The sequence below is a fragment of the Phyllobates terribilis genome, unplaced genomic scaffold, assembly GCF_046119375.1.
Source record: "Phyllobates terribilis strain yellow unplaced genomic scaffold, ASM4611937v1 Scaffold_13__5_contigs__length_258822181, whole genome shotgun sequence".
In the NCBI taxonomy this organism is placed as follows: domain Eukaryota; kingdom Metazoa; phylum Chordata; class Amphibia; order Anura; family Dendrobatidae; genus Phyllobates; species Phyllobates terribilis.
The window spans coordinates 123,646,647-123,669,160 of record NW_027362773.1 but is presented as its reverse complement, the minus strand read 5'-3'; the positions used below and the strand labels follow the sequence as shown (position 1 = coordinate 123,669,160).

Below are 22,514 nucleotides of genomic sequence, written 5' to 3'. Positions count from 1 at the left end.
CTAGCGCAAAGTCTCTTCGTGGTAGCCATTTTTGGAGCTGCCCAGTGACCATGAACAGTGCCCATGTGACAGATAGGCGGAATTTGGCTTTAGACTTACAGAAGAACAATAAACGTATATTTATGGAAGCAAACAAATCCCCCCATCAACTCATGTTTCCAAAATGTTACTTATATACTGGTGCAGAATACCATCCTAGATACATGTCCTCATGCCTGACATTGACACTAGGTGTTGGAGGTGCAGAGGGGACGAGGCCCCCTTTCTACACATCTTCTCATCATGCCCATTCCACTCCTCCTTTTGGAAGGAAGCTCAACTGGTAATTCATAAAATCACAGAATCCTGGTCTGATTTGAGCCCTGCACTATTCTTGGTTTATAATTGCGACATATAAGTGATTCCTCTTTTGCTTTTTATGATGGCGGCTCGGACATGCATTCCTTTGTTGTGTAAAAATACTAATTTTCCCCCTCAGTTTCTCTTTCGACTAATAAGGTCAAACATAAGGAAGATTTTGCTTCATCCATTTCTGATACCTACAAAATTTTTTACAAAACTGGTTGGAATGCCAACTACTGAGTATTGTGATTTAATTCACACTGACGTTTTGACTGCCCCTCTCGTTACCTAAGCCAAAGTCATGGACTCCAGGAAAGTTCAGAGATCCACCTATACACCCACTCTTTATACATCCCTTCCTAACACTAACACCACCACTCATTTTCCCATCTTTCTACTTTCTTTTCCTTCTGTTGCAATTGCTACTTTTTTCACTTTAGTCAATGGCTTATTGATATATCAACCATAAGATGCCATTTATGTTAGACACCTGTCCCGGATCCGAACTTTGCTTCCCTCATCCCGGTCTGCTAAACTCGGTTGTGCTCCATGTTGGGCTTTGATCATCTTCCTGGATCTACATAAGGCTCATCAGGGCAAACACCAGTGTCTTGGTATTAAGACTTTTAGTTTGAGTTACCTGTCTGCCTACGACTCCCAGTACCGCTGCTATCTGTGTCCTGCAAGCCTCTATCGTCTGCTGCACCAACGCCTGTGTGTCCACCTGGACCTTGGGCTTGGAGGATTCACCTCACCAGGTGAGCCTAACAGTTTGGCTCTGTGATGGCCATCAAGGAAACCCTAGATTTTGTAAGCTCTATCACTGATACTATTGGAAAGAGTAGACACAATCCTACACTATTACTGATTATTTTGTCGATACTAATAATGTATACATAAATCAGACCAGCGACAGACTTATGACGGGTCTCTTAGATTTAAAGGATATTCTCAAGTTTGGAAGTTATCCCCTATACATTGGAAAGTGGATACCTTTGGGATCACAGGGACTCCCACCAATCCTAAGAACTTGGCCTGTGGTAATGGAGCGGTGGTTCATTCTTAATGGGACCACTAGCGATAGCTGAGCATTGCACTTGGCTGGTCTTTGGCACTTCCATAAGAATGATTGGAGCGGCAGTGGACATGATGGACCACCTCTTCTTTCACGTGTGGCTTCTCAGAGCCCCAGTTTTTGGGATTGATGGGGGGTCCCAGTGGTCATATTCACCTATCAATTGGAGAATAGCCCTTTAAATATTGACATCCTATCCTTAAAATACAGTACGTGTTCCCATTCACTGTCTATACAAGCACTTTTGCCCTGTATCTGGTGCTGCAGCTCAGTTCCACTCAATAGATTTTTCAATTTCGTCCCAAGAGCCAGGCCTCCATTGATCAAACATCGATAATATATTGTAAGGATAAGTCATCAATAGTGAAGTCCAAGAAAACTCCCTTAGGACTCCTAATCATGGGTTTAACCATTACATTGACAATTAGCTTCATAAGCAAGACAAAGGCCTGATATTTTAGACTCAATATGTAATAGCATGTATTATATAATACAGTATATAATTATCATAAAACATTAGGAAACCTCCCAAAAGGTGAAATAAGTAATAAAGTTTATTATCTTATTGCCTTTTTTAGTTTGTAGTAAATGTTTGACTCTTTGTATGATACAAAGATGGAGCGTGGATACATGCTATGTGAAATGCATACAGTATATACAAACCCTGCGACATCAGACACATACATTCCAGTAATGCTTCATATGTACAAATGTGTATCGTTGAAGTGTATGAACCAATGAGAAGTTTTTCTTTGCACTAGTTTTTTTTAGAAATGACCCTTTTTTAATGTGAAAAAAGGGGGTGAAGAGAGGGGTGATAATCTCCAGCACCGAAGGATAAAAATATTAGTGGTAAAAAATTCCATTTTATTGGCGAAGCTTACTTCATAAAAGGAGGAGACACCCATATAACCTTATGCATTTTGGACTACAGCGAGTCCATTATTAATTATTATATGAATTAGGACTCTCTATAGTCCAAAACATGCAAGGTTATATGCCTTTCTCCTCCTTTTATTTATTTTTTCACTGTACTTTTTTAATTTTCGCCAATAAAATGGAATTTTATAACCACTAATATTTTTTTTTCCTTCGGTGCTGGAATTTATCCTCTTCTCCCATTTTTTTTCACTTTATTGTCGGCTCAAAGTTGCCGGCCCAGAGGATTCCGTGCACCAACCATAGGATATCATGGTATTTTTCGCAGTTGAATGGCAAGCTGATTTACCCATTTTTCTACTCCTAAACATAGTGTATAAACAAACGGTGGCCCACCTCATATAGCTAAACAGACCATGGTGTCTGGTCACAATCGCCAGACCATGGACCGATTGTTGCCTACTAAAAAGATAAATATGTAGAAACAGGAGAAGACATGAGTACAAAGGCATAAAAGTCATAATTTTATTCATTAAGAATTGCATATCAAAAAATACATAATATTACATCAAAGAAAAGGGGTATAAAGTGCAAGGTGCCGGGTGTTCTTTCTCGAGAAAGACAGGCGAAATGCGCATCGAGGCGTGTTGCTACCACCGCTGCTTTCCTGTGATGGTCACAGTGGTCTGAGGGCTTTACAATATTCATCTCCTGGTGAGTGTTACCCATGGATAGGAACAGGGAAAAGGGAGATATGAGATATGGGGTTGCCTGAACACTTCAGACCACTAGTGCTCCTATGAGCTGATGCAGCTTATCTGAAGTGGCGATTTCCATAGAATAATATCTTATACTTACCACCAATATTTATACAGAGATGCATTTCTAGCCCACCGCCCATGTGTCCTCACAACACCCGGCACCTTGCACTTTATACCCCTTTTCTTTGATGTAATATTATGTATTTTTTGATATGCAATTCTTATTGAATAAAATTATGACTTTTATGCCTTTGTACTCATGTCTTCTCCTGTTTCTACATCCTAAACATAGTGTGCGAGATGAACCTTGGTTGGTAACAGCTGTTGTACAGAGCTACACTGGAACCTTAATTTTAGGCCTCGTTCACACGTTTAGTATTTGGTCAGTATTTTACCTCAGTATGTGTAAGCCAAAACCAGGAGTAGAACAATCAGAGGAAAAGTATAATAGAAACACGTCACCACTTCTGTATTTATCACCCACTCCTGGTTTTGGCTTACAGATACTGAGGTAAAAAAATCACCAAATACTGAACGTGTGAACGTGGCCTTAACCCTTTATAGAAGCTATGCTGTTAGGTCACATTCACACGTTGAGTATTTGTTCAGTATTTTACATCAGTATTTGTAAGCCAAAACCAGGAGTGGGTGATAAATACAGAAGTGGTGACGTGTTTCTATTAGACTTTTCCTCTGATTGTTCCACTCCTGGTTTTGGCTTACAGATGCTGATGGATAAATACTGACCCAATACTGAACCTGTGAACGTGGCCTTAGAGAGACATTTCCATGTATAGACTGATGCCCTTAAAAGTGGACAATACATGATGCAAAAATATCAGTCAAGCCTAAATGAGATGGGAATCCTCTGAGATTGCAAGACCCTTGGCTGTTGAAGAAACATGGACCACAGGGGCCCAGAGGTGGAGGGGGCACCGCCGAGAGCAACGGCTATTTCCGACCTGCAGGGGCCATAAAAGTCTATTCTATTTTGCACTATTTTTTTTAAGTACTGCCTGCTTTTTTGGCTATATGTTATAGAGGCTTGGTGTATCTGCACATGGAATAAATGGCGCTATAATAATAATAATAATAATATGGGTGTCTGGCACCCAACACTAGAGCACGGCGCTGCTTCTTTTTCCTATGGTATCTAATCCATAGCTATCCACTGTCTTTATATGTTGCTCGGTCTATCTTATCTATGTGAGGTCTATCCATCTGTTTATGTCAAGCAGCCACGGATAAAAAAAAAAAGAAGAAGAAAATCTAATTTAGCATAGACTGTATGACGCGGTTAGTGTTTTATTTCATTTCCTGAGTGGCTGGATAATGATTTGCTGACAGCAGAAAGAAAATGAGAGTAAGATGAGCGTAGAACATTACACAGGGGAATAGGTGAATGGAAAGAAGGGGGGACGGGAAATTTGGAGTCAGAGAAAGAACTGAGAGGAGGGGGTTGGGTTTAAAAGCAGGAAAAATGTAGGAGACATATTTATTAGAGGGAGATGAAGGGAAAGATGAGAGACGGTGCGCAGCAATGGAGAGAGACTGGAGGATACGAGGCAGAATTAAGAGACATACGGCAGAGACAGATACACATGGGAGAAAACCCACAGAGACTGTAACCAAGGACACCCACAGAGCGCCTCTGTCACCATATGCCTCACTCACAAAACTCAGCTCCATCCCCGAGCCAAGAACATGGGAAAAAATAACATAATCCACTAAATAATGACAAGTAAGCACCAATAATAATCATTCATGATGAAATAACTTGTTATAAATCTATGTAAAGCTTCTACGCTGCGCTGAATGTCATCATGTAGGCTCCACTGAATGTGCTAATGGTAGTGACATGACCCCTTCATCATCATGAATGTAAAATACATGTCACACATGGAGGTATAAGGAGCTGAAACCGGTCTATATACAATGGGAGTCGGCTGTGTTACACAGCCCGCACCGGCATCTAACAGCAGTGATTGGAGCAAGCTCCCATTGCGGCTGTTTAATAATTGAAATGCCACTTCAATCACTTATAGCAAGAGTTAACTGGCACAATCTCAATGCAGGACCATACTGGCAGCCACGCTGTATACACTCCCCATTGAAATGGCGCATATATATATATATATATATATATATATATATATATATATATATATATATATATATATATATATATATATATATATACATGTTACTGTAAAAGTCAGAAGGCCGGTAAAACCAAGGATTTACCAGTCAATCTGGACATTTACCGAGGCCGTCGGTAAAAGCTCAAAATGAAAAGTAAAATTGGACTTTTACCGGTGAAGTCTTGGTAAATCTTAACATTTCTCAACAGCGTTGGTAAAAGTCAGATGTATTCCATATAAACGAACGATTTTGGACTTTTACCTGGGCGAATTGGTAAATCTTTACATTTACCAGCATGTGTTGGTAAAAGTAACTACCAGCATTTTATTACACCCTTCTCAGCTACATTTACCAAGAAGCCGTGGTAAATGTGCACATTTACCAACTGCGCTTGGTTAAAGTCAGATGTTCCATCTTCACACCTGATATTTCTGACTTTTACCACGCTCGACGGTAAATGTTAACATTTACCAAGACTTCACCGGTAAAAGTCCAATTTTACTTTTCATTTTGAGCTTTTACCGACGGCCTCGGTAAATGTCCAGATTGACTGGTAAATCCTTGGTTTTACCGGCCTTCTGACTTTTACAGTAACATTATATATATATATATATATATATATATATATATACGGAAAGTATTCAGACCCCTTTAAATTTTTCACTCTTTGTTTCATTGCAGCCATTTGGTAAATTCTAAAAAGTTCATTATTTTTTCTCATTAATGTACACTCTGCACCCCATCTTGACTGAAACCCCCCCCCAGAAATGTAGACATTTTTGCAAATTTATTAAAAAAGAAAAACTGAAATATCACATGGTCATAAGTATTCAGACCCTTTGCTCAGATACTAATATTTAAGGCACGTGCTGTCCATTTCCTTGTGATCCTCCTTGAGATGGTTCTACTCCTTCATTGAAGTCCAGCTGTGTTTAATTAAACTGATAGGACTTGATTTGGAAAGGCACACACCAGTCTATATAAGACCTCACAGCTCACAGTGCATGTCAGACCAAATGAAAATCATGAGCTCAAAGGAACTGCCCAAGGAGCAATTGTGGCAAGGCATAGATCTGGCCAAGGTTACAAGAGAATTTCTGCATTACTCAAGGTTCCTAAGAGCACAGTGGCCTCCATAATCCTTAAATGGAAGAAGTTTGGGACCACCAGAAGTCTTCCTAGACCTGGCCGTCCAGCCAAACTGAGCAATCGTGGGAGAAGAGCCTTAGTGAGAGAGGTAAAGAAGAACCCCAAGATCACCATGGCTGAGCTCCAGAGATGCAGTAGGGAGATGGGAGAAAGTTCCACAAAGTCAACTGTCACTGCAGCCCTCCACCAGTCGGGCCTTTATGGCAGAGTTGCCCGACGGAAGAGTCTCCTCAATGCAAGAAATATGAAAGCCCGCATAGCGTTTGCTCAAAAACACATGAAGGACTCCCAGGCTATGAGAAATAAGATTCTCTGGTCTGATGAGACGAATATAGAACTTTTTGGTCATAATTCTAAGCGGTATGTGTGGCGAAAACCAGGCACTGCTCATCACCTGCCCAATACAATCCCAACATGGTGGTGGCAGCATCATGCTATGGGGTGTTTTTCAGCTGCAGGGACAGGACGACTGGTTGTAATTGAAGGAAACATGAATGCGGCCAAATACAGAGATATCCTGGATGAAAACCTCTTCCAGAGTGCTCTGGACATCAGACTTGGCCGAAGTTTCACCTTCCAACAAGACAGTGACCCTAAGCACACAGCTAAAATAACAAAGGAGTGGCTTCAGAACAACTCTGTGACCATTCTTGACTGGCCCAGCCAGAGCCCTGACCTAAACCCAATTGAGCATCTCTGGAGAGACCTGAAAATGGCTGTCCACCAACGTTCACCATCCAACCTGACGGAACTGGAGAGGATCTGCAAGGAAGAATGGCAGAAGATCCCCAAATCCAGGTGTGAAAAACTTGTTGCATCATTCCCAAGAAGACTCATGGCTGTACTAGCTCAAAAGGGTGCTTCTACTCAATACTGACAAAGGGTCTGAATACTTATGACCATGTGATATTTCAGTTTTTCTTTTTTAATAAATTTGCAAAAATTTCTACATTTCTGTTTTTTTTTCAGTCAAGATGGGGTGCAGAGTGCACATTAATGAGAAAAAAATGAACTTTTTAGAATTTACCAAATGGCAGCAATGAAACAAAGAATGAAAAATTTAAAGGGGTCTGAATACTTTCTGTACCCACTGTGTATATATATATGTGTGTATATATATATATATATATATATATATATATATATATATATATATATATATTATTATTATTAGTCAGGGGGAGAAGGTGGGGTTGCACGTGTGCCAATCTCATAGTCTTTTCCCTTTGTGCATAGACTGCTGCTACAGTTACTGCCATTCATAAGTGCCTGATTTGATTGGCGTCCGAACTTATGTGTGTTGGTGTCATCTGCACAAGTAACCTATTTATATTGTGCAATTGAAACTTCAGCACTAAGAAGGGTTATGGAAATCATGGGATGGATAGACATGTTACTGATATGCAAATAATTTATTCATCTCCACGTACTCAGTATCTAGTATGAGTGCCATATGTTGAAATCGCCGCAGTTACAGCCTTGGCTGTAATCAATGAGGTTATTAATGGTTGCCTGAGGAATGTTCAGCTTCGCCGAATGCTCTTGGGCAAATATCAAGATCCAATGCTGGCAGCTCCCTTTTCAATTACCAATCAATGATGTCCCAGCTGTGATCAATTGGAGACAAGTCAGGAGACACTGAAGTCCATGGAAGCACGTTTGCTCACGCCACCACTCTTAAAGGCTTTCATTATGCAGAACAAAGACTGCAATGATGGTTCATCCTCCTCAGCGATCAGTTTCACTTTTTTCTTATACGCAATGATAGCCAGAGATTGGTCTTGAGACCACATGGGCAGCGCCATTCTTCACAAGACAAAGTCACACCAGTCCTACTTTCAGGTTTGTGTTGTGAGGTGGCATAATGTACGGTAGCCGGACCGTTCAGTCTTCATTCCAGGTCACTAACAGACTGGCGTTACATTGATTTGGTGGTAGAACCATGTATACAAAGTGCCCCAGGAGCCATGACAAAGGCAGGCAACTTGTTGATGGTGCTACTGTGAGCAGCCTGCATGGCCCAAACATGCTACCATGGCTGCAGCATCTCCAGACTTGTCTCCCATCTGGCACATCTGGGACGTCATTGGTCGGTGATTACACGGGAGCTGCCAGCAGCGGATCTTGATGATTTGCCCAAGTGCATTTAGTACATTCCTCAGACAACCATTAATAAACACATTGATAACAGCCAAAGCTGTACGTTTGGGGATTTCTGCAAGTGGCACTCATATTCCATACTTAGTAAATCGATATGTTTTGAAAATTGTTTCCATTTTTTTATCATTTGCTTATCAGTAACATCTCTATCCATCCTGTGATTTTCATAATTCTACAACTTTTCCACAAGAATGTTTACTGGTTTTTGTAAATCTTGTAATGCAACATTAAATTTTGTTCAGCCCCTTTAATTTCTTTATCAATACTATAAATTAACAAAGTGATGCTCACCTTACCCATTTCCCTCCGCTAATGTGCTGCCCCCCGCCCATGATCCTCCACCAATTTTTGTACAGTGGTCTCCAGCAATGACGTTTAAACATGGACACGGAAATGCTAACATGGAAGCAGCGGGGGATATGTATCATTAGTATTATTCCTTCTGTTATTTTATACCATTTTATACTTTTGATAAAAAAAAGTCTACAAACTGGACAAACCCTAAAACACCCCAAAACCTCTGGATGTTCAATGAAATAGTCAGCAAGGTGTAGTAAAACATTTGTGGGCCAATTGAGTACAGACCATTTAGAACGGTATTTAAAAAAGTGTTGGAATCTCATAGTAATCACAAGATCAGTCAAGAGCTGCAATCCTTCCTGCTGACAGTTTCCAGTAAGCAACAGGAGATATTTTTTTCTACATTGAAGAGTAAAGCTGAGCTGTAAAATAATATGGCAAAATGCAAATTTTTATAGATGCAATATCACTACAACTATTTATATCCCGCCATCCCGTTTCCTTGACTGTGTGTATGCACACACACACATATACATATATATATATACACATATATATATATATATATATTTATATTTACACACCGGCAGGATGCAGTTTGGGTCTCTGGACTGTAAATGAAGAAGGAAGACCTGCTGTGCTTTATAGTATGTGCATCCTCATTGTGCATGCGCTCCGCTAGAGACGATGCTCTGCCATGCAGCGCACATTAATATTTAACATCAGGACAGGGTGGTGTATGGAATATGTAAGAATGAATGCTCTGCATTATATAAGAATACTACGGCCTTCCATTGCAGTGCATATACTGCATAGTGGATCGCTTCTCCCAGAAGACCGTGTGGGAAAAAGAAAGAGAGAGAAAGAGAAATGGGAAGGATAAAAGGCAGGATGGGCCCAACCTCTAGAACGGCATTATAAAAGATGATAATGTCATCTGAACCGTTAGAGCTATTGATCTGAGGATCAGCATCATGGAGAGTAAAAGGAGGGGCAGAGAGGATGGATGAGCTGGAAGGGGGGAGAGAAGCAAAACTGATATGGAGGGTGGTAGCATAAAAAGGCCAAGAGGACCAGAGCTGAAACATGTAGAAGGAATTAAAGGGTGTACACAAATCAATGATGGGGTGATACCACTTGTTTCAATTGGGTCATAATTGTTCAAAATTGAGTAGGATAGGAAAATACCAGGGATGGACAGGGGCGGACATACCATTGGTGCAATCTGTGCAGCCCCACAGGGGCCCATTTCTAGCTCCAAAGTAGGTGGAATTGTGCAATATGATGAGCTATTGGACTGCAGTAGGGACGAACATATCATTAGTGCAACTAGGGGCCCAAGAGGTAAGAGGCCACTTCTTCCCCCAAAACAGGGGGAATTGTGCATTATGATGAGCTATTGGACTGCAGTAGGGACGAACATATCATTAGTGCAACTAGGGGCCCAAGAGGTAAGAGGCCACTTCTTCCCCCAAAACAGGGGGAATTGTGCAATATGATGAGCTATTGGACTGCAGTAGGGACGAACATACCATTAGTGCAACTAGGGGCCCAAGAGGTAAGAGGCCACTTCTTCCCCCAAAACAGGGGGAATTGTGCATTATGATGAGCTATTGGACTGCAGTAGGGACGAACATATCATTAGTGCAACTAGGGGCCCAAGAGGTAAGAGGCCACTTCTTCCCCCAAAACAGGGGGAATTGTGCAATATGATGAGCTATTGGACTGCAGTAGGGACGAACATACCATTAGTGCAACTAGGGGCCCAAGAGGTAAGAGGCCACTTCTTCCCCCAAAACAGGGGGAATTGTGCATTATGATGAGCTATTGGACTGCAGTAGGGACGAACATATCATTAGTGCAACTAGGGGCCCAAGAGGTAAGAGGCCACTTCTTCCCCCAAAACAGGGGGAATTGTGCAATATGATGAGCTATTGGACTGCAGTAGGGACGAACATATCATTAGTGCAACTAGGGGCCCAAGAGGTAAGAGGCCACTTCTTCCCCCAAAACAGGGGGAATTGTGCATTATGATGAGCTATTGGACTGCAGTAGGGACGAACATATCATTAGTGCAACTAGGGGCCCAAGAGGTAAGAGGCCACTTCTTCCCCCAAAACAGGGGGAATTGTGCAATATGATTAGCTATTGGACTGCAGTAGGGACGAACATATCATTAGTGCAACTAGGGGCCCAAGAGGTAAGAGGCCACTTCTTCCCCCAAAACAGGGGGAATTGTGCATTATGATGAGCTATTGGACTGCAGTAGGGACGAACATACCATTAGTGCAACTAGGGGCCCAAGAGGTAAGGGGCCACTTCTTCCCCCAAAGCAGGGGGAATTGTGCATTATGATGAGCTATTGAGCAGCAATGGGCCCCTATATATTGTTCTTGCACAGGGACCCCCTTTTGTCTGTGTCCACCCCAGGAAAATACAGCATTATAGTGCAAACTTATGGACAGACATAGAAAAGTAAACAGAGTGAGTACAGGTCTGCAGCAGTCATAGTTTGCACACTAGGAACAGACTGGGTTATGTCTGGCTTGTTAGACAGATGTAGTGGAGCTGAGTTATTTAGCACAAACTACCATGATACCATATAAGTCTATTGCTTTAGGCCGGGTTCAGATGATCATGTCGAAAAAATGGAAAATTCAGACAAGATTAGCTCCATGTGCTTGAATAGGTGCAAGAGTTGCCTTTTATTGCATCCACTATTCTGATCCATAAACCAGGTGCGGACATATCATTGGTGCAACCTGTTCAGCCACACTGGGGCCCAAGAGGTAAAGGGGCCCATTTCCACCTCCAAAGCAGGTGGAACTGTGCATTATAATGAGCTATTGGGCTGCAAAGGGCCCATATATTCTTGCACAGAACCCCTTTTCTATCGGTGTCCGCCAGTGCCATACACACTCGTGTACACTAGCATATTGGCTACAATTGGTTTGTGCGCTGTCCGCCTGTGGTTTGTTGTATACCATACTCATCTGAACAAGCCATTATCCTAACGCATGGAGTTATCATAATGCACCCAGGATGCAGCTTTGCTACATCTTTATCCTACAGGATCTCAAAAGGGCTGGGCTTCCAAGGAGATCATCAATTTTTGCCCAGTCCAACTCTGGATATAAGGCATTACGAAAATTTGAAAGACATGCTTACCTTTCAAAGGAGGTAAAGGTGTTAGCTCTTGTTGCTTGCTCTGGTAGCGGAACTGTGAAGAGCTGTGTGATCTTCGTTGACGGGAGCGAGGAAGAGTACGACGGGAAAATCCATCTACCTTGTCAGCCGCTAGGACAGGGGAAAGGCCCGGGGAGGATGGACTGGTGGGGGTAATAGGAAGTTTGGTCTCCATTAGTATGTTCAAGGCAGTAGCAGGAGGAAGATGTTGGTGGTTGTTAGCACTGCAGAAGATGATGGCCGCACACTGGGGAATTATTAGTAATCTAGGCCCAGGTGGGTCCTAGTGGAAGCAGGATCACCCATGGGCAGCAGATGAAGAAGCTGAGAAAAAGAAATAAAGATATGATTACAATACATATATGTAGAAAAAAAAATCAAGAAATAGTAATATTGGTATATAGTACAGAGAATGGATGTCTAGAAATCATGAACGATGGCTTATAAATCAGTAGTAATATATGCTGAAATAAAGGGTGGAATACATAAAATTGGGCAAGATAAAAGGCTGGGTCGTAGCCAATGTATCACCAACACTTTTGAAGATTCTGCAGTAAAATTACCCGTCACTTGCTAAGGCACAGACAAAACTGAAGTCCTATCATGTTTCTGTATCTTACATTTATATCTATATGTATTTATTTATGCGTCTATGTAGTTTTCATCACATTGACAAAACTTCTCTTGGACCAGTTCCAGAAGTCACTGGTCTACACACCCTGGCATGGTCACCATCAACTCCTACGTCTGAAATCCCTGCCATATACTGCAGTTAGTGCCAACATTATGAAGACACCATGTTGCATATATTCCTGCTCGGATTCTTTACAAAACTATCTATAAACTATAATATATGACAAAATGGATAAAACACCTCCCTAGAACCTAATTTTCAGTTCAAGACAAAGAAGACTTCTACTAATTTGAGATGATGAATGGTGCGATACCAAGCAGAAAACTGGCATCTTAAAACAATTTTTCAAAAATGTTAGACTAGATTTCTACACTTTTTGACAAATTTGATTCATTTTCAAGAACCCTTTGTGTTGATATCCCCCCCCCTCATTTCCCAATGTCAGGGGCCCAAAACTTACAGCTGCAGCTTTACCTAAAGGCTCTTGCTTTAATAATTCACCTTCTCGTCTTGATCTCTGTATGTAATCTGCATCCAAAGTCTTAGCTAATCAATGAAGGCTAGGCCGCAAGCGGGATGAAAATCAAATTTACAGCTGAACGATATCCAGATTGCCCGGCCCAAATGGCCCACGGTAATAAAAAACCAAGTAGTTTACGCCTCTTCCCGAGAATTATAGAAGTAGGTCCTTCAAGGGATACGGATGATTCCTCCACCATGCAGTGTCTACACAATTCTTTCCTGATATACGGGTTGATTTTATTCTGCGGTCTATAGGGTTAATAATATATCCTCAGGCTATACACAGCTTTCAATATTCCAGAGATTGAAATGCTCTCTAGGACGCGGAGAGAGCAATGTATGTAGGGGCTGTGCAGGATCCGGAAGAATAATATATTCAGGAATTCAGGAAATTAATATTGGCAGCCGGTACGGTGTGCAGAACCAGTCCATTCCTAATTTATTTTTCTTTTTTTTATAGGACTGGGGGGAAAAAAAAAATCTGTATTAACCCTTTAATCTTCTCTGAACCAGGAGCATCAATAGGAATAAAATTCCTGCTGCAAAAGGAGGAACGTTGGGTAGGAATCACCTTTTCCCTTCTAGCTTCCCTGTGGGATCAGGTGGAGGAGCGTAAAATAATTCTAGCATTGCATTAAAAATGATCCGCAGACCCCGTAATTAGAATCTATTCTGCAAGATGGTAATTGTGGAAGGAGCCGGCACAGCTGAGACCGTCCGCAGTGAATAGGATCCTAGTTTTAGATTTTCCTCCTTTATGGGATTTTGCATAGGCCCCTGTGACCCTCCTTTCTGTCAACCTGTCCTTGATCCATAGAAGCCGTCTTCACGTGGATTGAAAGATCTGCAGTTTCCTTGTCTCCGGATATTAGGACGATGCAATGATTGTATGGAATTAGGAGGATTTCCCAGGTTTTTTTTCCTCCTCCAATATCAGCAGCCTTGTTTTATCTTTCGCTGCAGGATCAGTACAATGACAAAACCCAAACCTATTCCTCCCCCCCCTGCACTTCTCCCAAATGTCATGTGACCATGAATGAGCTGGAGATTGGCCTTTTAATAATAGGGTCTGCGTCACTGCTGGGGGGTGATGTCACTTCTCTATAAAACCATTGGTTGCAGTCATGCTGGATTTAAAGGGACAGCTGCCTGTGCAGTAGTGCTGTGCTACTCTAGGAAGAGGGAGGAACGAGAGTGTAGGAAAGATACATATATACAGCGGAAATATCATTGTAGCTAATGTATCACATACTCTAAAGGTGCAACAACAGTATCTGTTCCCACAGATCTACACCCGCAGACAGCTGCATTTACATCTCATGTTACTATATCTATAGGGATTGATACGATCTATAAGATATACATACATTTATATGGATATATTTCTTATATCGTATACATCCCTATAGGTATTATAATGAGATGCAAATGCAATCTGCGTGTTGCTGCAGATATATCTCATATTTTCTAGTCTATTAATTAGTAGATTTTTAGCATACTTTTTTTTTCTTCTCACCTTTATGGAAATTATTAAATTTGCCAGCCATCACCTTCCCAATTCATGAATGTTTTCTGCAACTTTTGTTTTCCCCATTTACTTCTACAGCATTAAAAAATGTCATTGTGTTTTTGTAGATGCAAAACAATAACATAGTTTTCCATAAATTAATAAAAAAAAAAAAAAAACAGTTTCAGGATTTTTTCTATGATGAATGTCCAACTGCTTATTCACTGGACCATATTTTCTGGTCTGAGTTATGGCTGCAATTCCTGGCTCCAACTAAGAACCTCATTCACTCCATCGTACAGCGGCCATATTTTCTAATCCGTGTTGCACCTACGTGTTGCATACGCTTTTTCGTCTGATACAGCATTTACCCATTATATTCTATGGTGCTATTCACAAGGCAATTGAATAGCTCCAATAGCACCATGACATCCGAGCGGTGACGTCAATAAGGTTATTGGAGTTCATAGCCGATAAACTCCGCTCACCTTATTGACATAACCGCTCAGCACTGAAGCTGCGTTCTCACGCGCAGCTCAGTGTCTCCTGGATGCACTGCTGAGTGGTCGCATCATGGCACCGCTCAGCAATGCATCCAGATGTAGCTGAGTTGGGCTCGTCAGGGACATATGGATTATCGGCGGACAGATGAGGAATACTGTGATTTTTTATTTTTACATTAATAAATGGGTAAAAGAGTGTTCGGTGTGTTTATTTCAATTAAATGACTTTTTCCTTTGTCTATATTAATGATTACGGGGTTAGTAATGGGGGTGTCTTATAGACGCCTCTCCATTACTAACCCCTGGGCTTGATGTCATCTGACATTACAAAGCTGATATCAACCCCAATACTATTACCCCACTTACCACCGCACCAGAGCAAGTGGGAAGAGCTGAGGCTAAGCGCAGAATTGGCTCATCTAATGGATGTGCCTTTTCTGGGGCAGCTGCAGGCTGCTATTTTTAGGCTGGGGAGGGCCAGTATCCATGGTCCTTCCCAGTCTGAAAATATCAGCCCCCTTGCTGTCTGCTTTAGCATGGCTAGTGATCAAAAATGGGGGGTACCCCACGTCACTTATTTAAATTATTTATTTAAATAATTAAAGAACACGGCGTGGGACCCCTCTATTTTTGATAACCAGCCAAAACAAAGCTGACAGCTGAGGGCTGCAGCCTGCAGCTGTCAGCTTTACCTGCACAAGTTATCAAGAATAGAAGAGACCTCTTGTCATTTTTCTTTTATTTCCTTATTTATTGCACAGGCCCTGGCTGGTGAATAATCCCATCAGCAGCACCTGCTCTCGCTGCTATCAGCGAGACAAGGCATACGATGATAAGTGTAGTACTCTCATCAGCTGATGCCTGTGTCACCCAAGGTGTGGGAAAGACTTAGTGCAACACAAAGGGAAGAGGGAAAGGGAGCCCAGACTCTAGGGAAAGAGTGGAGTGGAGACCTCCTAGGCTGATCTAACATCACCCTGTCTCCACTAACATCCCTATATTGGCTTTTCACCAATCGCCGCACTCGAACCTCGCCCTGTCTTTCCCTGGCGTTTGGCCCTGGCTAGGGAAGGGAGGGGGGTGAGCGCTAGTCGATCGCCACCGACCACTAAAGACAACAAGGGGGAACAAACAGGAGAAGATAGCTTAGCTTTTAGTCGACTTCAGAGAGATGAACACCCATCCTCATAGCTCCAGCGAAGATGAAGTAATGCACTTGCTTCAAGCCTTCACAAAGGGTAATGTGAGTATCGCCAGCACCTCCCTCTGGCAGACAGCAGGTATTTATACACCCAGGCCAGGGTGTTAACTAACCAGAGGAAGGTAGCCGCTGGGTCCTAGAGAGACAGCCTCTAAGAAGGTGTCTGTAATTCCAGACGTAGAGATCTCCTGAAACCAACTGCAGGGTGACTGTCTGTCACTTCTGACACACCCATGACAGCCTGTGACCGGCAGTAACCTTTTTACCATCGGTCACACCTAGTGGCTCACATGCTGTCATCTGTGTAACACCATGGGAACTGCAGCAATTTGACCTGCGGTAACGAACTTACCGCCGATCAGAGTCGGCGTTTCCTGCGCTGTCACACAGATGATGGCGTGAGAAACACCGAACCAAACTTTTCCTTTTTTTTACCATTCGGACGAACCCGACGGACCCAAACATCCATGGGTCCACCCTTCACTAATGGTGACTGGTAAATATCATTTTTCCATTTTTTTTTTCCAAAGATGTCAAAAGAAGTGATCTTCAGGTGTTTTCTACGAGGAAGACGTGCCATACTTTACAATAGAAGTCAATGGGAAGGCTACAAAAAATGTCCGAAAGACGCCCAGGCATTTTTTGCACTTTTTTGCCATAATAGATGCTAGAATTTACTTAATTTCTTTATAGATATAAAAAAAAAAACAAATGGAAGATGTCATTAAAAAATGCAGAAAAAAAGTGCCCAAAAACTTTGGCTTAAAAAAAAGTTTAGGAGGCAACAAAAGTTAAAAAAAAAAAAAGCTAGAGAAAGATGATTTTAGGTTTGTAAAACTTCAAGGAAAAGTAGAGTTTCCTGAAGTCTTCTGCTTGAAAAATGGATGATTTTATATGCTGAAATAAGACATAGTGTGAACATCCCCCTTGGTCTCATTCAGACATTCATATTTTACATACGAGTTCTGTCTGTGTTTTTCACTGTTCACGTGTCCATTTTTTTTTTTTGCAGGATATATGTCCAAAAAACAATAGAAAACCAGAGTCATGTCCATTTTTTATCTGAGTCACGGATCAAACTTACCCATACCAATCAATGGATCAGTTAAAAAGGAAAGCACATGGATGACATCCATCTTTTCGAGTGCTGTCAATTCTTTACTGTTTAATGTGTAGGAGAAACTTGGAAATTTTATTTTTACATATTTAAAAAAACGGATGCCATACTGATGGTTAGAAAGGAGACATGGACCAAAAATGAACGAAATTGAATCTCATGCCATGGAATAGCATGTATAAGATTTATCAATCTGCAATTAAAACATGAATATTTACAGGCAAATATACTTCAATTTATAACAGCAAATCATTTCCTCAGCATCTAAACAGATGGTAAATTCGGGCAATGGCGGCAAGAAGATAAGGCGAACAGTTACCCCTCAGGCCACCATTGTGCTTGCAGATGAGAACTGGCACTGAAGAGATGTTGGGTAACTTGCTTAGTTTTGACGATAATCCAGGCTGGTATAAAATGGGTGCAAATTATGCTACTCCCAGCCGTGAAAAGGCATTTAGTAAAAAAAAAAATCTCTTTTGTCATCGCTGTATCTAATAACTATTCCTTATTGAGAATTATGGCAGAAAAAAAGTGAAATTGTATAAAATCTAAAATAAATCCCCCCCTCAAGCCACATTGCACGCCTCCTTCTCTAGCTGCCAATTGCAAACACTTTGCAGCTTATGGGCATCCAGATCGGCAGCTGCCCCTTTTGTTCTCCTTTCTGGCAACTGAGATCTTATCTGTTGGATGTGCACTGTTGGGCTTTGTGCACACAGAGTCTTTTTGCTGAGTTTTTGGAGAAGAAACTGTTGAGATGCCAGACAGAGGGCAGCCACATGGTGCGGGACTCCACTGTATCCAGCCCTCTGGCTGTCCCAATCCGCGGACCTGCATATAAATAACTATACATGTGTCTTCTGGGCCGCACTTTGCCCAGGTCTGATGTATGTGGATGTTATGATGTCTCCCGTACACAGACATATACTACTCTTCTTTCTCTATAGCATAGCCAGAAGCAGCTGCATGGATGACCTTATACAGCAGTACTGAGCTGTATGGCTGTGATTCCAGTTCTGAAGTGTAATAAGTTTGCTAGAAGCTGCAGTATGATCTGCCTGTGTCTGCTTGTTCTCTCCCTGTACTGAGTGCTCCTTGCTTCTACTCCCCTCTCCATACAGTATAATAAGAGATGTAACCTGACTCATCACTGTACTGGCAGGTCTTCCTGCTTTAGCCAAAATGAATTATGCTTTTTTTTTTTTTTTTAGAGTGGATGATTAATTAAGAAGGCTGAGAGGAGTATAACAGGTGGCTCATAAGTGGAGATAGACTCAAAATTCTCTAATAAACATATATTACAACGTTGCTTATTTTCACTTGTACTATTAATTTATGAAAAGTTTGTTGAACGTACAGTTACCATTTAAAGGGGTTATCCAGAACTATTATATTTTTTCACTATGGGAAAAAGAAATAATAGCTTTCACTGATGTCACGTCAACAGAATAGCAGCTTTTCCTCTACTCTGCTCTGTTGACAGGGCATGTCTGCCGACGTTATTTTGATTGACAGCCGGTTCCCTTATGCCTATCTGCAGGGAGCCGGCTGTCATGCAGCATGACGTTGGCAGTCACGCCCTGTCAACAGAGCAGCCCGGAAGAACAAGAGCTGCTGTGTTGACATGGAGCAGCTGAATCTCTGTTAGCAACTAACTACCTGTTAGTTTTTAAGTCCACAGTGAAAAAATAAAATGGTCCTGGACAACCCTTTTAAACTTATTACGGTGATGTGATGTCTCTATGCTCATCCATGTCACTCAGGATTCACCAATAGAAGCACTTCTTCTAGGAACACTATGGACATAGGATAACATAGATCCTAATATGTTTGTGTGCAAGAGCCCTAAAATTCCATGGTTGCATATGTGTAAGTATTAGGTTAGGGCTACATGGTGACTTTGGCCATGGCGCCTCTCGCGCAATCAAGGTTTGTTTGGTGTTCCTGCAATACTGCAGTGCAATACAAGTGAATATGGTCGCATTGCAACCCTAAGGGTACTGTGACTGTGACAAGCAAGTCGCAAAATATCTGAGGTTGGACTTCTTGCGACTTGCTTGTCACAGGCTCGGTACCGTCAAGGCCTTAATGTGACCCCATTCCCTTGTACTGTGCTGCAATGTAGCAGCGGCACCTAGTTAACCTTGGTTAAAATCGCATTGCACTCGCACCAATGTTCAATGAGTCAGTGCTGATCTGCGAGTTTTTCCTCAACTGGAATCACTGCGAGTGGTCGCATATATCGGATGAGACTCGACAATGGGTGGGAGAAAAAAAAATGGATGGCACATGGACTATGTGTATGCCGTTCGCTTTTTACGCACACATCTTGAAGGAACCATGAAATTGACTCAGCAAAGTACAGTAAATTCACAACCAAAGCCCTCAGAATAGGTAGATATCCTGCAAAGATATATAATTTCACAACCCCCCCCCCCCCCCTACATATTATAAGCTTGCACCCTTTTATGTGGAGTTTATTGTTGCGCTTTTTATGCTTGTTTCATCAAATAAATAAATCAATGAATGAAAAAAAAATTGACGCGGGGTCCCCCCTATTTTATGAAATCAGCAAAGGTAAAGCAGGCAGCTCCGAGCTGATATTATCAGGCTGGGAAGGTCCATGGTTATTGGGCCTTTCCCATATTAAAAATGCAAGCCCGCAGCTGCCCAAGAAGTGGTGCCTCACATTAGATGTGCCAATTATGGTGCTTTGCCTTCGCTCTTTCTGATTGCCCTGGTGGACGGTGGCAATCGGGGTAATGGGGCTTGGGGTTGATGTCAGCTGTGATGTCAAAAATCACATCAGGCATCAAGCCCTGGTGTTAGTAATGGAGAGGTGTCTATCAGACACCCCTATTACTAAACCAATGATGGTATTTCTTGCAGTTTGTTTGGTTCACCAATTTATTAAAAAAACAAAAAAACAAGCAGATCCGACGTAATCCAGGGAATCCAATGTAGACCACAAATGGAAACCTGAAAATCATAAAAAGAAATAAAAACAAGACAATGTCCATCAGTCATCAATCTATCAGAAAATAAGGGTCTGACGTAAACCAGTGCTTCCCTCGACGTTCCCCAATTCCATAGTTAAAAGCGTTCTGAGTCTCCATAAGCTTTTTGAAGCAGCCACTCTTGGCCCATGCTGCGCTCTGTGATACCTGGCGGCTCTGAAATAAAGTGGTGAACCAGGGAGAGTGTAAGGGACTATTTATTCAAATAAAGTATGTGATTTTTTTTTTTGTTTGTTTTTATTACTGGATTAGTAATGTGGGTGTCTGATATACACCTCTCTATTACTAACGGAGCTTGATGTCAGTTGTGTTTTTTTTAACAATTTACAACTGACATCAACCCCAACCCCATTACCCTGATTCCCAATGCACCAGGGCATCGGGAAGAGCAAAGGCAAAGCACCTGAATTAGAGCATCTATTGTGATGTGCTACTTCTGGGGCGGCTGCGGACTGCTATTTTTAGGCTGGGAAAGGCCCAATAATCCTGGACCTTCCCAGCCTGATAATATCAGCTCACAGCTGTCTGCTTTACCTTTGCTGGTTTCATAAAATAGTGGGGACCCTACTTTTATTAGGTTTATTTGTAGGGGGCTTGTGAAATTATATATCTGCTGGATATCTATCCTATATCTATCCTATATTTTATAACTATCTAACTATCTTTAGATAAGATTGCTTTATTAGTTTTGTAAACTAGCTTTAAGTTTTATAGAGCATTATAGTGTGTAAAAGATGATATTAAAAACAAATTGCATACTCACGTCATATGAATGCTAAGCGAGAAAAATAATTGCACACTCGCATGACACTCGTCCAAGTTTTCAGGATGAGCATCGGAACGATTTTTAATACGCAGATGTGAGCGAACCCTAAGGTGAAATGAAAAAGCGGTAATCCCTCATTGCTCTTCACTTCAGTTCTCTTCTTGGTCGGCTCCATCTATAGTCTCCAGTCTCCATTTGTATCTCTGTCCCTTTTTCCTCTTTGGCATTTTAACAGTACAGTTTGCCAGAAATGCACATTTGTTTTTGTTTTTTTTACTTTCTTTTAAGTCTCACAGATCTGTGGGGAATAACTATAACAAAAAATTCATCAGATGTCTCTAGTATCTAATGCCAAGTGTTAATAGGTGCATGATTACATGGTGCTCATTAACAGTCAAGGTATTCTTGAAGAAACACAATGAAGTGCACTGTTCCACCAGCAGGTGGCACCACATTCATTAAAAGCAGTGCCACAAATATGATCTTGGCCTGTCGCTGGCAAAGACAGCAGGTATCAGCTGTACAGCTGGCAGTCACTATGCATAATGAGTTAAATTATCTTAGGGGATATTAATCACTGTCAACTAGAGAAGAGCAGATCTTGTGAAATTAGAATTCGACTTCACCAAATTTAAAAAAAAAAATAATTTGATTTATGGTGAATCACAATACTGGAAAGTTTGTAATTGCTCAGAAAATACCCGTGAGGAAGAGAGAGAGAGAGGACCCCACTGACCATAAGAGGTTATACTCTACAGGAGAGCGAGAGACAGGAGACCCCGCTGACCATAAGAGCTTACACTCTACAGGAGAGCGAGAGAGAGGAGACCCCGCTGAGCATAAGAGCTCACACTCTTGAGGAGAGAGAGGACCCCTCTGACCATAAGAGCTTACACTTTACAGGAGAGAGAGGACCCCCCACTGACCATAAGAGCTTACACTCTACAGGAGAGAGAGGACCCCCCTGACCATAAGAGCTTACACTCTACAGGAGAGAGAGAGGACCCCCCTGACCATAAGAGCTTACACTCTACAGGAGAGAGAGGACCCCCTTGACCATAAGAGCTTACACTCTACAGGAGAGAGAGAGAGGACCCCCCTGACCATAAGAGCTTACACTGTACAGGAGAGAGAGAGAGGACCCCCCTGACCATAAGAGCTTACACTGTACAGGAGAGAGAGGACCCCTCTGACCATAAGAGCTTACACTCTACAGGAGAGAGAGGACCCCCCTGACCATAAGAGCTTACACT

At 41.8% G+C, this 22,514-nt stretch overlaps 1 protein-coding gene across 3 annotated transcripts in view; it reads right to left on the bottom strand.

Moving 5' to 3' along the window:
* Window positions 1-14,182, bottom strand: part of PPP2R5B (protein phosphatase 2 regulatory subunit B'beta) — an 82,211-nt gene extending 68,029 nt beyond the window's left edge. For 2 of the 3 annotated variants that reach the window (XM_073658594.1, XM_073658596.1), the window contains exons 1-2: window positions 13,103-14,182; window positions 11,977-12,318 (exon numbers count right to left, since the gene is read on the bottom strand). In XM_073658594.1, coding sequence (XP_073514695.1) covers window positions 11,977-12,169 — 193 coding nt within the window. In that variant the 5' untranslated portion in view covers window positions 12,170-12,318; window positions 13,103-14,182. Of the gene's footprint in view, window positions 1-11,976; window positions 12,319-13,088 lie in introns of all 3 variants that reach the window. The other variant, XM_073658595.1, reaches the window with a different exon arrangement.
* Between the last annotated feature and the right edge of the window lie 8,332 nt (window positions 14,183-22,514).